Source organism: Agrilus planipennis, unplaced genomic scaffold (assembly GCF_000699045.2).
Source record: "Agrilus planipennis isolate EAB-ADULT unplaced genomic scaffold, Apla_2.0 scaffold55, whole genome shotgun sequence".
Taxonomy (NCBI): Eukaryota; Metazoa; Arthropoda; class Insecta; order Coleoptera; family Buprestidae; genus Agrilus; species Agrilus planipennis.
The window spans coordinates 543,335-556,856 of record NW_020438918.1 but is presented as its reverse complement, the minus strand read 5'-3'; the positions used below and the strand labels follow the sequence as shown (position 1 = coordinate 556,856).

Below are 13,522 nucleotides of genomic sequence, written 5' to 3'. Positions count from 1 at the left end.
TATATAGTATTCAAAGATTAAATTTATAATTTTTCGTAAAACAATCATTTTTTCTTCCAGAACTCATTTGAATTCAGAATCCTTCAAATCATATAAATTTTGGACTGCGATTTTATGCTAACTATAATATCCTTAAGAATATTTTACGTAAGGAAATCGTAGCCCAATTGTACACCGTTCACATTCTTATCATTAATAACATTAATTAATAAAGCAATTATAATGCTTCAAATAGCAGAATCTGATTTATTTTTTATGTTCTAAAAAATATTGTGTTAAATTGCTATCAGTCGTTAATATTTACTGTATAGGAGAGCATATAGGAGTATCAACCTACTTAATCCTATCCATCATGAATTTTTATGAAGTAAAAATAACGACTCTATTCCATATTGGTAAAATGTTTGTGTATCGGAAAATTAGCAATGTTTTTAACTCGTAACTACCCAATAAATGACTTATGATAGCACTTTTCCATTTCATATGGGCTACTAAACTATAAAGAACTGTAAAGAACAGTATATTGTCTACATCGATGGACAGAACAAGTTACAATAAATAACAATAAAGCATTTAGAGATAAGACCATTTAACGTCACTTTTATTGTAAATTAAATTTCACAACTTACTTTTTACCTGATTTCCCATTTGCAAGTCTTAATTCGTCGATCTTGTGTCAGACACAAGCTTTGTGATTTAAATAAATAATGAATCATTTCGCTGTTAGTACACAACCATTAACAAAACGCATGGTTGGCACCTAAGAGGTGCCTCAAGTTAAACAGTTAAAAATCTGCATAGACCCACTTATTATTATCGTCGTACATGTTATAAATAAATTCAACATTTTATTGTTATTATTATCATTTCGAAAAAATCATGTTTTCTCATTCGTTATTTGAGTCAATGACTAATAGGAGTATATGATTCAGCCACTGATCTGTTCCTAAAGCTGGGTTCACACTATGTAGCAAATGTTATATAACATTTTAGTTCGGAACTTTCTACTCCCGCTATAAGTTACAGGTAGCAAATGATATATATTACATATAGGAAATGTTATGTAAAATTTTAGATTAGTGACTGATATTATCTGAATTCTACATGCTACATGCAGCAATACTCATGCACTTTCAATATTGGAAAATGTCGCAGAGAGATGTAGCTTTCGAGGATGCGATAAGTGTGATATTGGCCTAGCGAATAATATGAACAAAACCTTGCTACACATAGCAAAAGCTATTTGTAGTACGGATTTCTTTGATTTTTAAAACAAAACAAAACTATTGATATTTAGGGATGTAAAAGGAGGGTTAGGACTAATATAAAAAAAGAGAGATGAACTAGAAAAAGTCGTTGATTTTCGATATTTAGGGAGTCGGATGAGTCAGGATGGAAAAGGCGTTAGAGATATAAAACAAAGAATGGTGCAGGGTCGGGTGGTTTTTAGTAAAAATAAATCACTTTCATGCTCGAGATCGGTTATTTTGGAAAATTCGGAAACGATTATTAAGGTGTATGTCTATGGTGCGACTTTGTATGGGTTTGTAGATAAGATTAGAAGCGAGGAGGTGTTAGAAATAGTAGGAGAAGAGAGGGTGTTATAGAAATCAGTAAGAAAATGAACGAGATAGATTGATAGGATAAAGACAGGAGTTAAGAGGGGTAGATGAGGTAAATCTAGACTGGATTAGCGTTCGCATACATTTAAAGATGTATGTAGGTTCGAACTTTCGTCAAAGATTAAGCACTCTTTAAATTATGACGCATTTTTATTTTTCATTTGATTTTTAATATTTCGCGGTAATTTGTCATTGTTAATGTCTAACAGTAGCAGTAAATTAAATTTTACAGATGAATCTTGTAAAATTGTTTAATTATCGACTATTTTTTTGTGCAACACTACTTTTTTTAACAGTGAAGCTCCCGACCTTCTGAGCGTAAATTGCCAATAATGATGTTTTTTTCGCATTTTTTAACATCGTATAGACATCTTGACGTACGCTTTTACAACCAGAAAATTTTGGCTACTTAATACAAATTAAGGAACGACCTGACTAATATTTAGCAAATAGAGCAGCAACTTGTTCGGCGGCAGGCGTTTCGCCGCTGTTGCGGACGCGGGGTCTCCCTCTCTTCTTTCAAGTTGCGATGCCGTTGGGCTGAAGTTGCGAATAATTATGCTGATTCGCGAATGGTTAAAAAACGAACTCGCCATTTTGTCGGCCGCATTTGATACTGCCAGGGACGTTGCCTGGCTTTTTTCGCACGGGCCAAGGGTGACTCAAACCTTTGTAGTTTTTAATCTCCCTATACCTGACGCAAGAAGTTATGAGTTCCGTTATAATATTATCTAATCTTACTGTAGTAGGAAAAGTAAAGATTATCTCACACTTTTTAGGATCCGGGCGGGTACCGGATAATGACACAGGTGGAGAAAAAAGAGCAGTAGGTAATAACTTAAAAAGCATAAGTAACAAAAAATTTACCTAATAAAAATTGGTAATTAAGATTGTATTGGAATATGTCGTTTGTTGTAATTTGTATTATTTATTGATTACTATTAGGATCCGTCAAATTGGCATACACCTTCTGGTGGCAAAATTTATAACTCGAATGAGGGAAAAATTTACATAGGAACTGTGCACGCAAATTGTAAAATTGTTTATTAAAATAATAAAACACGTTAAAAAAGTAAAAATTTTTTTGATGATGGAGTCGACGAAGTTTTCTTCTAAAGTTAAATCAAATAAAAAGTTAATATGTTCAGTGAAAAGCTGCAATAGCACTTCAGACATAGATCTTCACTCTTCACCTACATTAACTACTTTCCAATAAAAACTAACCGTTTTATATATGTAAAAAATATATTCGGAAAATTAGAGAAAAAAGTAAACTAATAGAAGCTTGGATGAAAGCAGTAGGTATCAAAGAAGTGAATTCCGGAATAAAAATTTGTTCACGTCATTTTAATGCACATGATTATATTTCAGCAAGTATTTACCATCAGCCATAACCTTAATATTTAAAACTAGAATCATACTAAAATTATAAAGTGAGAAATTATTTATTCCTGTGTAATTGATTTAACACAATTCTAATGATACGATATAAGTATTTTGAGGTTAAGAACCTACCTGCTGCAATACAACAAAGTTGCAATAATGTGTTTGCAACGTTCTCTTAAATCGGCTTTGCACGTGCAAGTCATTGATATGATATTGCTTAAATCACCCAGAATCACCTCACCAATTATATAACGTGAATCACTTTTTAAATCCGAAGTTTGTAAAAAGTAGGCAGTAAACTTGACGGAATTTGAAGGCTAGCTTCCGGATTTGTTATTTCCGAATTTTATAATGTGATTGGCATTAAAAACACGCTCACCTTCAACGAAATTTCCTTTCCGAGGCTTTGTGTCAGCCCAATCACATATTTTGCCAATACTTATCATTTTATGGTAATTTAAAAACTTGGAAATTGCACGGTACACTATAGGAACTACGATAAATTTTCCCTAATCGGCGCCATGTTTTTAGGCTCCTCCCATTTGACGGATCCCAATACTAAATTATTTGTTGCACTTTTTCTCGTAAACACGAATACATCAGTATGACCGAACTACATATTACAATTTCTGTCGTTTATTGGTACAGATTGGTACAGATTTCGATTTTGTTTCTTTGCAGACTTTTAGCGTTTATAAACATTATAGGCTTATTTGAACGGTTTTAACTCAATTTTCGGGGATTCCTATATACGATGTGATTCCTAAGCACAGCTCAAAAAATTAGTATGTCTAATGCGTCTAACTGCATCAAGGGACAATTTTCGGGACACAATTCGTAAACATGAAGAAATGTTTGTGGTAGGGACATCCAGCAGTCAATAGCCAAGGAACTACTAATAGAAAAGACAGTAGGTAGACATTCGCATATTTGAGATTCTACTTGCATTTTTATGAATTTCAAATGAAGTGGCAGAGAGTTATGCTAAGCACTCAGTTTTACGTATACAAGTTGGTACCCAATACCTGTGTTTACTGACTTACAACTATATTAAAACAATTCATATTTGGATATAGGTACGCTTTGAAAATACGCATGCTAGTTATCTACCTATTACCTATATATATAACGGTAGTGACTTATTATGTACAGTCATATTCAAGTCATTCCATTCTTGTTCACCTTTTCCGGGACTCAAAAAAAGACCGATTTACTTTTGAATTAACCGACAGTTCGACTTCAATTAAAAGGACAAAAGATTAAATAAGGGCTATTAATGGGTGTATGCTATTAACCACGGTTCAATGTCCAATATGAATGAATTAAACTGCGTAGATGTGCCTACCTACCAATAAAAACTTAAAACAAAATTACAGGGTCCTTTAATCTTGAACAATGTCCCTACTTTTCAACTTTTAAATTAAACATATGGCGTTGGTTATAATTATACTAAACTAGCTTTTCCCAGCGGCTTCGCTCGCAGAAATTAGTGTTGTTTCTCCATAAAACGTTTTAACTCCCAATTCATTCTTACAACGTTTAAACTTTATGTAATGTCGCCATCTTAGATTTCAAATACAAACGTAGCAACAACATTTCATTTTTAAGAGTTGTTTTTGTTAAAAATTGCCAAAACACGTATTTGCTTAACTTCAACAATGAGCAACCTTCGAGTAAATCCGAGTACCAATAAAATATACCCCATGGAAACGTTGCAACCTCTTTTCATTTGATTAATAATATCAAACAGCAGATATACCAAGTTTTAAGTAAATTTAACCACAAATAAAGTATATGTCCCAAACAAAAATTGCAACACCTTTCCTTTTTTTAAAATGTCGAGATAGATCTTTCAGAAATTAAATGAGAGACCATTAAAACGAAGTTTCAAGTAAATCTGACCAAAAATAATATATGTTCTATTGAAACATTGCAACCCCTCTTCACCGCTCATCCCTCCCCTAACAAAGATTTTTAACCAGTTTCAAGTAAATCGAACCAAAACCAAACATGCAATCTTTGCAAACCCTTTTCAGCTTCCTAAAGAGGTAGAATTTTGTAAAATGTTGAAGTAGATATGTACGTCACTAATTTTATATGAAAAAGCATTAAAGCCAAGTTTTACAACATTACGTTTAGCTGTCAGTTGCGTTTTGTTATACCATTTTTAACAAATGAACGGCTAGACTGATGATTTGATTTATAAATTTTTCGTTTTGCTGTCATTTTCGTTTTGTCATTCCATGTCAGTTGCGTTTACATATACCACGTTTTTCTTGTGGAACATGATAAAAAGTATTCTATGTCCTTCTCCCGGTTGTGAGCTACCTCAGCACCAATTTTCAGCCAAATCGGTTCAGCCGTTCTTGAGTAATAAATGGTGCAACTAAGACGACTTTCTTTTATATATATAGATTTACATTGAAAATGAATAAATCTTATCGTAGGTAAGTAAAAATCAAAGAAAGAGGTTGTCGAAGATATTTACATCGCATACGGGCGTAATCGCAGAAATCAATACCATTTTTGCGCGTTAAGTGATTACCCATTACCGAATGACGGATTTCGTGCGAAACTGCAAACGCCTTTGTCAATGCGAAATATGGAAACTTTCAAAAGAGGGTAGAACTTACGGGGCTTTTCTGAATTACAAGGGGAAGCTTTGGAGGGTCGTGGTGGGGGTGGCAAGTAACCCTCGCCAGCGAAAACCCATCATCATTTTATGTACTTATTTACCAAAACTGAGCTCCTTCAAAAAGGCGTTTCGACAACTTGATTGTTTATATTCTACCTGAACCGACGACGCGACCGTTAAAAATATAATTAATATGCCCTTAATTAACACGTGCTAGAGTGTGTTAGTGGTGTTTGTGTACCTATACAGAGTGGCNAAAACTTTTTTCTAAGTTTTCTATTGGCCCCCAAAAGTGATCCTCATGTACAAAATTAATTTCCGTGAATCACAGAAATTCATATATATAGTAAATTTCAACTTAATCGGTTCAGTAAACCCGGAGTAAAATGGCGAAAACAGCAGAAATACTTGACCTATTCCAACGTAAATAATAGAGGGAAAACGTATAGGTATTTTTGCTAATAATACTACAATATTTATAAATAAATGAAACCGAATCTAGCCTTACTCAACCAAGATTAGTAGGTGTACTTTTACACACCGTAACCTAATGTATCGTTTATCTGAGGCTAGGTTACATAGGGTAGGTTAGGTTTTCCTTTGGGTGCTTGTCATATCTCTCTCATGTCATAGGTGAAGCTCTAAAAGTCGTATTTGTTGCTCTAGTTTTACGATCAGTTTCAATAAGTGACTAAATCTTGCAATAGTCACCTAAAAACTATTTATTTACAACAAAAAATTATTTAAAACACTTTCTTTTTTCATGTAAGTTTTTCGTAATGTGACTATTTTAAGCCAACTGTGTTTTGCTGTATTAGCTTTGTAATAAGTATAATAATTATTACTATCAAATCCTCCACAATCTTTCACGCAGCGACAAACAAGATCCTCCCTGGTCAACGTTTTTGAATTTTCGTTACTTTTTTCATAGTATGTAAACCATTACTTTTTATGCTAGCCAAATAATTTCAATTTTTTGGAGTATGGAAAGCTTCTAATAATACATTTTCTAGTTTGGTTATTTGATGACTTTGTGTTAGAAAATGGTATTGATATACTTTATTTATTAAACCTGTATTTCTAAGGTATATCCACAAACTTTCCATTTGAAACTTTGAATTTCTGGGAATTCTCAGTATGTACGAAATCGTGTAAGCCAAAGCTCGAACGATTATACGATTCTACCCCTTATATATGAGAGAAGCTTTTTCTTTTTGCCGATGTTGTGAAATGGTGAGCAAACCTAACAACGGGCGGCATAGTTACTAGTTTCAAGGAAGGTTGTAAATAGTCGTAGTGTTAAGTAATATAAAGTGGTAGGTAGGTAGTCGAACCATAGCATAGGGTGGATCGACTTTTAGGAATTTCTAAACCCAAAGTAACATTTTTGAAAGTCAACGTGCTGCAGAAATTATACCATTAGAGTTGACGAGAATTTCTAACTAAATTAATAGGAAATAGGAAACTATTTTTACTAAATAAAGTCTGATACCTACCCACATAACAATATGGATGTAGAAGTTTTATTAATCATAATAACATTATTATGAACTAATTCTACTGTAATTACTTATTTGGACGAAACAGGATGAATATGATCAGTGAAATGTGCTTCTTTACTCAGTGGCGGTGCATTGATTTTACATAAAATGAATATGACCTAATGTTTGTATATAGGTTTATAATGTTTCTTCTGTATGATGTTATAGAGAATATACAATTGTATTTTAATGTCTATCGTTGCAAGACATTTTGAAATCAGCACTTTAAGAACTGTGAAATATACTTATTTTATACAAAATCAAATGATCCATGACGTTATTATATTACAGGAAAAAAATAATGGCAATGTAGGAGTGAGACGAATTTATTTGTATTACAATTGAAACTTAGTGGTTAATTTTCAGACTAATCAGTTGGCAATTTTACTGATAAAGTTGTAGGGTTCCCGTTTTGCTTGCCATTTGATATTGCCGATTTTGTGTTTTTGATAATCTTTAAGCCTTTAACTTAAATAACAGCTAAAAAACTGTTTTAATTACAAATATCGTAATATAAATAATAACCGCAAGTTTAAAATCTTATGAAGCATTCTTAGGTTAAGGTTAGGTTAGGATCAAAGTGGCAACGAAATCGAACGTTGACATACTAAAATTCAATGAAATCGAACGTCGCCATACGAATCGAGACATTTACGTTTGTGATTAAAAATCGTATCGATGATTTGCTTCCCTAGTGCCTATTTTGTGTCATGAAATTGTACGGACCGTCACTGTTTTCATCTTCGTTGGAATAACTTGCCGGTCGGTCGGTACAGTTAAATGGGTTGGTATTAACATGGCCTGCTGCATTCTTTCAGGTATCACAAACGCAATGGAATTTTTAATGTAAGCAATCTCCGCGTATTACACTGTCGTTGATTCAAGGAGCTGCTTTTAAAGGACTGGTGCAAAGTTTTTCCATGTTCCTAATAGAAGTGTCACGTTTGTTACGCCATCGAGGTGTAAATATTCCGTTGAGAAAAACTGGAAATTATTTTTCCTCAAATGTATACCTACATGTTTTATTTACACGATTAAATTACATGAGTGTGTAGTTACAATATCAGATTTTACTTTTAGTCCCAATAAAAATGTTATTAAAAAAAATTGCACAAAAATGGTTACTTACTAGGGATTCTCGCGATCATTAAAGTGACATTTCGTCTTTTAAAAAATATGATCTATCAACATGAAATACGTACTGACAATTAAATGTACAATTTCTATGTTCAGAGAACTTTTTGCCTTACCTAGGTATATTTATAGTTTCTGGCATTAGTAATAATATTCCTTGTTAAATCTTTTGTACAAATGACATTCATTAAGAAGCATCATCGGGCCACCATGAATATCAAATACAATCAGCAGATTCATAGATATCGTTAATATAGAGGAAAGCGGAAGCTTAATCAAACAAAAAACTCATTAACACATTTCCTGTAGGGAAAGTTATGTAAATAAATAGCTACGGTGGAAATTGAACTGAAAATAAACAAAAACAGTGTTTTTCTCATTGTTACACTTTGCATATTAACAATTTTATTAAATAAAAACGCTGCATAATTTTGAATTATAAGTAAAGCATCTTAGGATAGGTGCAGTTGTACGCTGGCAGTTTTAAATTTGCCGCTTTAAATGCTATAATGACTTTTCTAAATTAAAATTCAGAATGGATCAGCACATGGGTCTTAACCCACCCAGAACGGTTTTGTAGATGTTCACTGCAGTCCTACAATTTTTATTTTTAAAAAAAATTAATAATTTCCTATTCGGGGAAACTCGGTAGCAAGATACTATTTATCAGTTCGGTTTTCCTTAAAACGCAAAATCTCGGCGAAATTCGTTATCAATTCAGACGCCATTACATGCGGGGGCGTCCCTACCGTGCTGCCAATCATAGTAGGCGTCGCCGCTGACGTCCCCTTCAACATTGCGCCGAACCTAATAAATCGATAATTTGAAAATGTTTTATAGATAAATAAAAAATTACTTTATGTAAACGTTTTATTTAATTAGATAATTTTAGAATAACAAAATGAAATGTTCGTTTTAAAAATGAGTTACAACAATTAATTTTTTTCTATTCTGCATCAGGTAGAACAATTTGAAACTAAAAAGGTTAATGACAATTAGTTAATTTAATTAATTAATCCATTAAAAAAAACTTTTAAACGTTTGTTTCGTAATACGTGATTGTTGATTTTAAAATCCAATTTTTATTAACCCACTTTATTTATACTTATGTACCTGCAGTATTTTTATAGATATAATTTCAATATTTATCATCATCTCCATCATACTTGCATATATCATAACGCAGGGTTGTTTATCAATCTCTCACTTACTCTCGGAAAAACGGTTGAAAATTGTACATTTCGGTTAAAAACAGTATGAAGATGAGCGAAATATCGCTCGAAAAGGAAAATCATAAAAGGATAAAACTAGCTAAATGGGCTTTATTCGTTAATCAGGATGCTATCACTTAATCGGAAATTTCATTAAAAATCGCCAGCATCGTCAAAAATTCCAGCTAGAAGTAAACAATTGCAAAAAAGTGCACGGTTTTAAAAATCTATGCTCACATTTGAGCAAATGTTGTGCATCTCTGAAGAGCTTTACAAATATATTTTATATACCACAAATACCTACTATTTTGAAAAAAGCATTTTGTATTTTATTTAAAATTCTTTTCTATGCGTATTTTCTATTTGCAAAATACAGAATAGTTTGTTTTCCTATTATCACCGATCAAAGCTTAAAAAGGAGACAAAAGGGCCATTCTATGGATGCCTTTCAAAATTTTGACTTAATAGACAGCAAAAAATTCTGAACTACTTGGAAATGCATAGATAATTCAAAATATTTTGGATTTCGCAATTCTAAACATCGTGATTGATAGTAGTCACTACTCAGGACTTACCACTGAAGGTGCCTTCAGCAAGGAACTGCGAAATTTCATCATGGACCACGACAAAACAGCATGGAAAACAATATCGAATCTACAATATTTTGGATTATCCATTTTCAACAAATTCAGATTTTTTTACGCTTCTATCACTTCAAACATTGCAAGACGTCCTTCGAATCAATGTACGCAGGACTGCCAATATAGTAAAAAAATTTATTTCTTCCCTTTATTTTAATTACCTAGTAAAAGATCAAAATCAAAACGGGGCTGTAAATTATTTTCTAATATAAAATGATCGATGTTGGTTTTACCTCGAGAAAATTATTTACAACAAAACGGATGTCAAAGAAAGCTACACTATTCTATTAAAACTCTTATATTAGGTCCTTACCTGAGAAATGCTTTGTTGTTTTCAGTAGCAGTACAGTAGACTTGCAACTGTAATTAAGTTTTGTTTGTTTTAACTTTTACATAAATAGAGTTAACAAATGTTAATCACTTAACCGAGTTTAAAATAGCACTTCAGTCTGGTAATAACAAGAACACATATTATAACATAAATACATACAATTATAAAAAGTAGTGTTCGTTTGTGTTGAAAATATACATTTATCCTTTCCAATACAAAGTTACCACACATATCAACCAAAACAAAACAAAGCGTACGCGTGCATTTGCAGGTGATACTCACCGCTCCAGTTAAATGAATCTAAAAATTTTCGAACTTTTCATAAAAATATCTTTCTAAATAAAATTTATTATGGTATATGTAATCCAACCAAAAGTAATTGAATTCCTTATTAAAATACGTACTAGTGTTTGTTAAAATTTTTCCTAATTTATAAACACATGCCCCACATTTGTACTAAACTGGTCTATATTCGGAGAAATAGCAACCATGAATAAAGGTTCTTTTTCCTAATAAACTGTTATCAGTTGCTGGTCTTTATACGAATGGTGAGTGCGACTCCACTAGCAAGGATAATAACAAGGATATCTACAGATATAAGCATAATCTTCGTCTGCCAAACTTGAGATAGTTGTGTTATGTATTTCGTAATTTTTTTTAACTATAGATTTATTTACTACCTATACTGTCAAACATAAAAACAACAGAATATATTCGATTTGTCGGTAGAATGAAAGGATGAAGTTTTTGGTCAATAATTTATTTGGTCTCATCAGCAGGCGGCGTGCTGATGACATCAAATCTGGTAGTTTCGTTAAATAATTAAAGAACATGATCCGCTTTATAAGTTTGGTTTACGTTCTTTTCATGTATATAAGCCTCCACGTCAATTTAACTGGACAAGTAGGGTCGGTACCTTACTAAGGTCCTTTTGTAACATTTGAAATACTTCAATTAACAGCATACACCGGTAGATGGCAATAAAGTACAGTAACTTAATGTTTTTGTAAACTGATGCTGAGTCTGAGACTGAGTCTTCATCCAGCCTAGGAGATGGAAGGACCTCTGAAGAAGTTTTTCCATTAGTGCTAGCGAAACGTTAGGAAGCAACTTCAACACAAGACGGCCTTATACCCGAGTCAGAACAGCAACAGTTCACTAACTGACTAGGAAAGCCTTTACCAATATTGTTGTTGTATAAAAGCATACATACATATACTATGTACTCATAAAATGGGAAGGACGTGAAACTCCAGTATGTTTACATAATGTTTGGAAGCATTTTATAGTAGATATATTGTTCTAGTTTTGGGGGAAATGCGAAGATTAGCTCAGGATAGAAAAGAGTGGAGATGCGTGTTCAACCAGTCTTAGGACTGACGACTTAAAGATGATGATGATGATATTGCTGATTATTAAGAACAATTAAAAGATTTCTTCAGATCAGTTCATTTACTAGAGAAGTGTGTGAATCAAATCAGAGCTATATAGGTATAATGGTGTTTTTAACAGATTATTAAAAATAATAAGTAAAAAAGCTGTATTATTATTTATGCTGTGGTCATTAGTTTTTCAAGTAACTCGAAGTTTCAATGGAATAAAACCCCTTTCCAACTTTTCGTTATTATTTGTTAAGTTGTTCTAAACCAAACTTTAGATAGGTACAGCAAGTAGACCATTTCTTTATTATACTAATCCCAAAAGTAATTACGGGTATTCCAAAACTTGTCTACATTTTACACCTGATTTATATTATGTATTCACTGTTTTGATGACAATTCGACGTACAAGGACTGTAAAATAAGACCATATATCTGACGTATCTACGTATTTAAACATTTCCACCCTGAGCAATCAAAACTGATTATTTTAGGTGTTACATAGCTTCGGATGTACAGAGATCGTCGTTGGTTATATCAAGTTGGTTCGATTGATATTGATGTTTATTTCTTGATAACAGTATCAGAATGGGAATTAAAGTTGTAGAATGAACTGTATGTTAAAAATAAAGTAAAAGTATTAATAGGTAGGTAGCTGAAGCAATAGAACAAGTAGAAAACTGGATAAAGGATATTGTCGTGAAAACAGGACTATCGAAGTTCGAAGAAAATATATTCAAAATACATCAAATTCATCAAAATTCCCTTCTTTTCTTTAGTCATTAAAAAATAAACCTGACAATAAATAATCAACTTTTGAACATTAAGTGCTGTAACCCTGTTCCTTTCAAAAAAACTGGAATGTAATAAAAATAGGAGACGAATTATAATTGGTTTCTTATTAAATTTATGAATAATATGCCCAAATTCTCTACTACTTTGTAAATTTAGAAAGCATTTAACCAACTGTAAAATTTAGTGATCTTAAGTAAGTGATTGTAAAAGCTCTTACTCATGTAGTCAGGATTGCAAACATCCTTGAAGTTTTTGATTGAGTATTATTTGGGCATTTAATTAAACAAAATGGTCAAATCGGAATTATCAGTAATCAGACATGAATATAAGCAAAAGATCTGACAATTGTACTCAAGATTAAGATGTCCAAATCGATGTAGCTATCTTTAATATCAAACGGTGAATTGTCACAGTTGTACTCTTTTTTTAGAGAACTTTGCTTAATAATGGACCCACTACCAATTTTAATGATTTGAAACGTTTTTAAGCAATAGCGTTTATAAAACAAAGGTAAGAACGTAATCTAAAAAGAGAAAAAAAGATGTGGCGAAATAACTCTTTTTGGTTTTTTCTATCTGTAAATATTTTTTCTAATTTTATTTCATTTCAATTAATATTTCATTTCAAGTAATATTTCCTTTCAGTCTAAACTCTATTGTTCTTTCAATCACTTTTACCTGGAAATCCAACTTCAACCATACCTGCATGCACTCCCATACTAATATCTGGTTTTACCCTTAATTGCTTTCTCTTGAATTCTGTACTATCTAATTCTGTGTATTCCTAGAAACTAGTGTCTTCACCCTCTCTCTCACTACTTTTCCTTCTAGAACATTCTATCAAAATT

The 13,522-nt window shown here is 32.2% G+C and overlaps 1 protein-coding gene across 1 annotated transcript in view; it reads left to right on the top strand.

Annotated features, from left to right (window-relative positions):
- Positions 1-5,563: 5,563 nt before the first annotated feature.
- Positions 5,564-13,522, top strand: part of LOC108736891 (protein lin-28 homolog) — a 14,437-nt gene continuing 6,478 nt past the window's right edge. The window contains exon 1 of the mRNA XM_025973706.1: positions 5,564-5,696. Coding sequence (XP_025829491.1) covers positions 5,564-5,696 — 133 coding nt within the window. The remainder of the gene's footprint in view (positions 5,697-13,522) is intronic.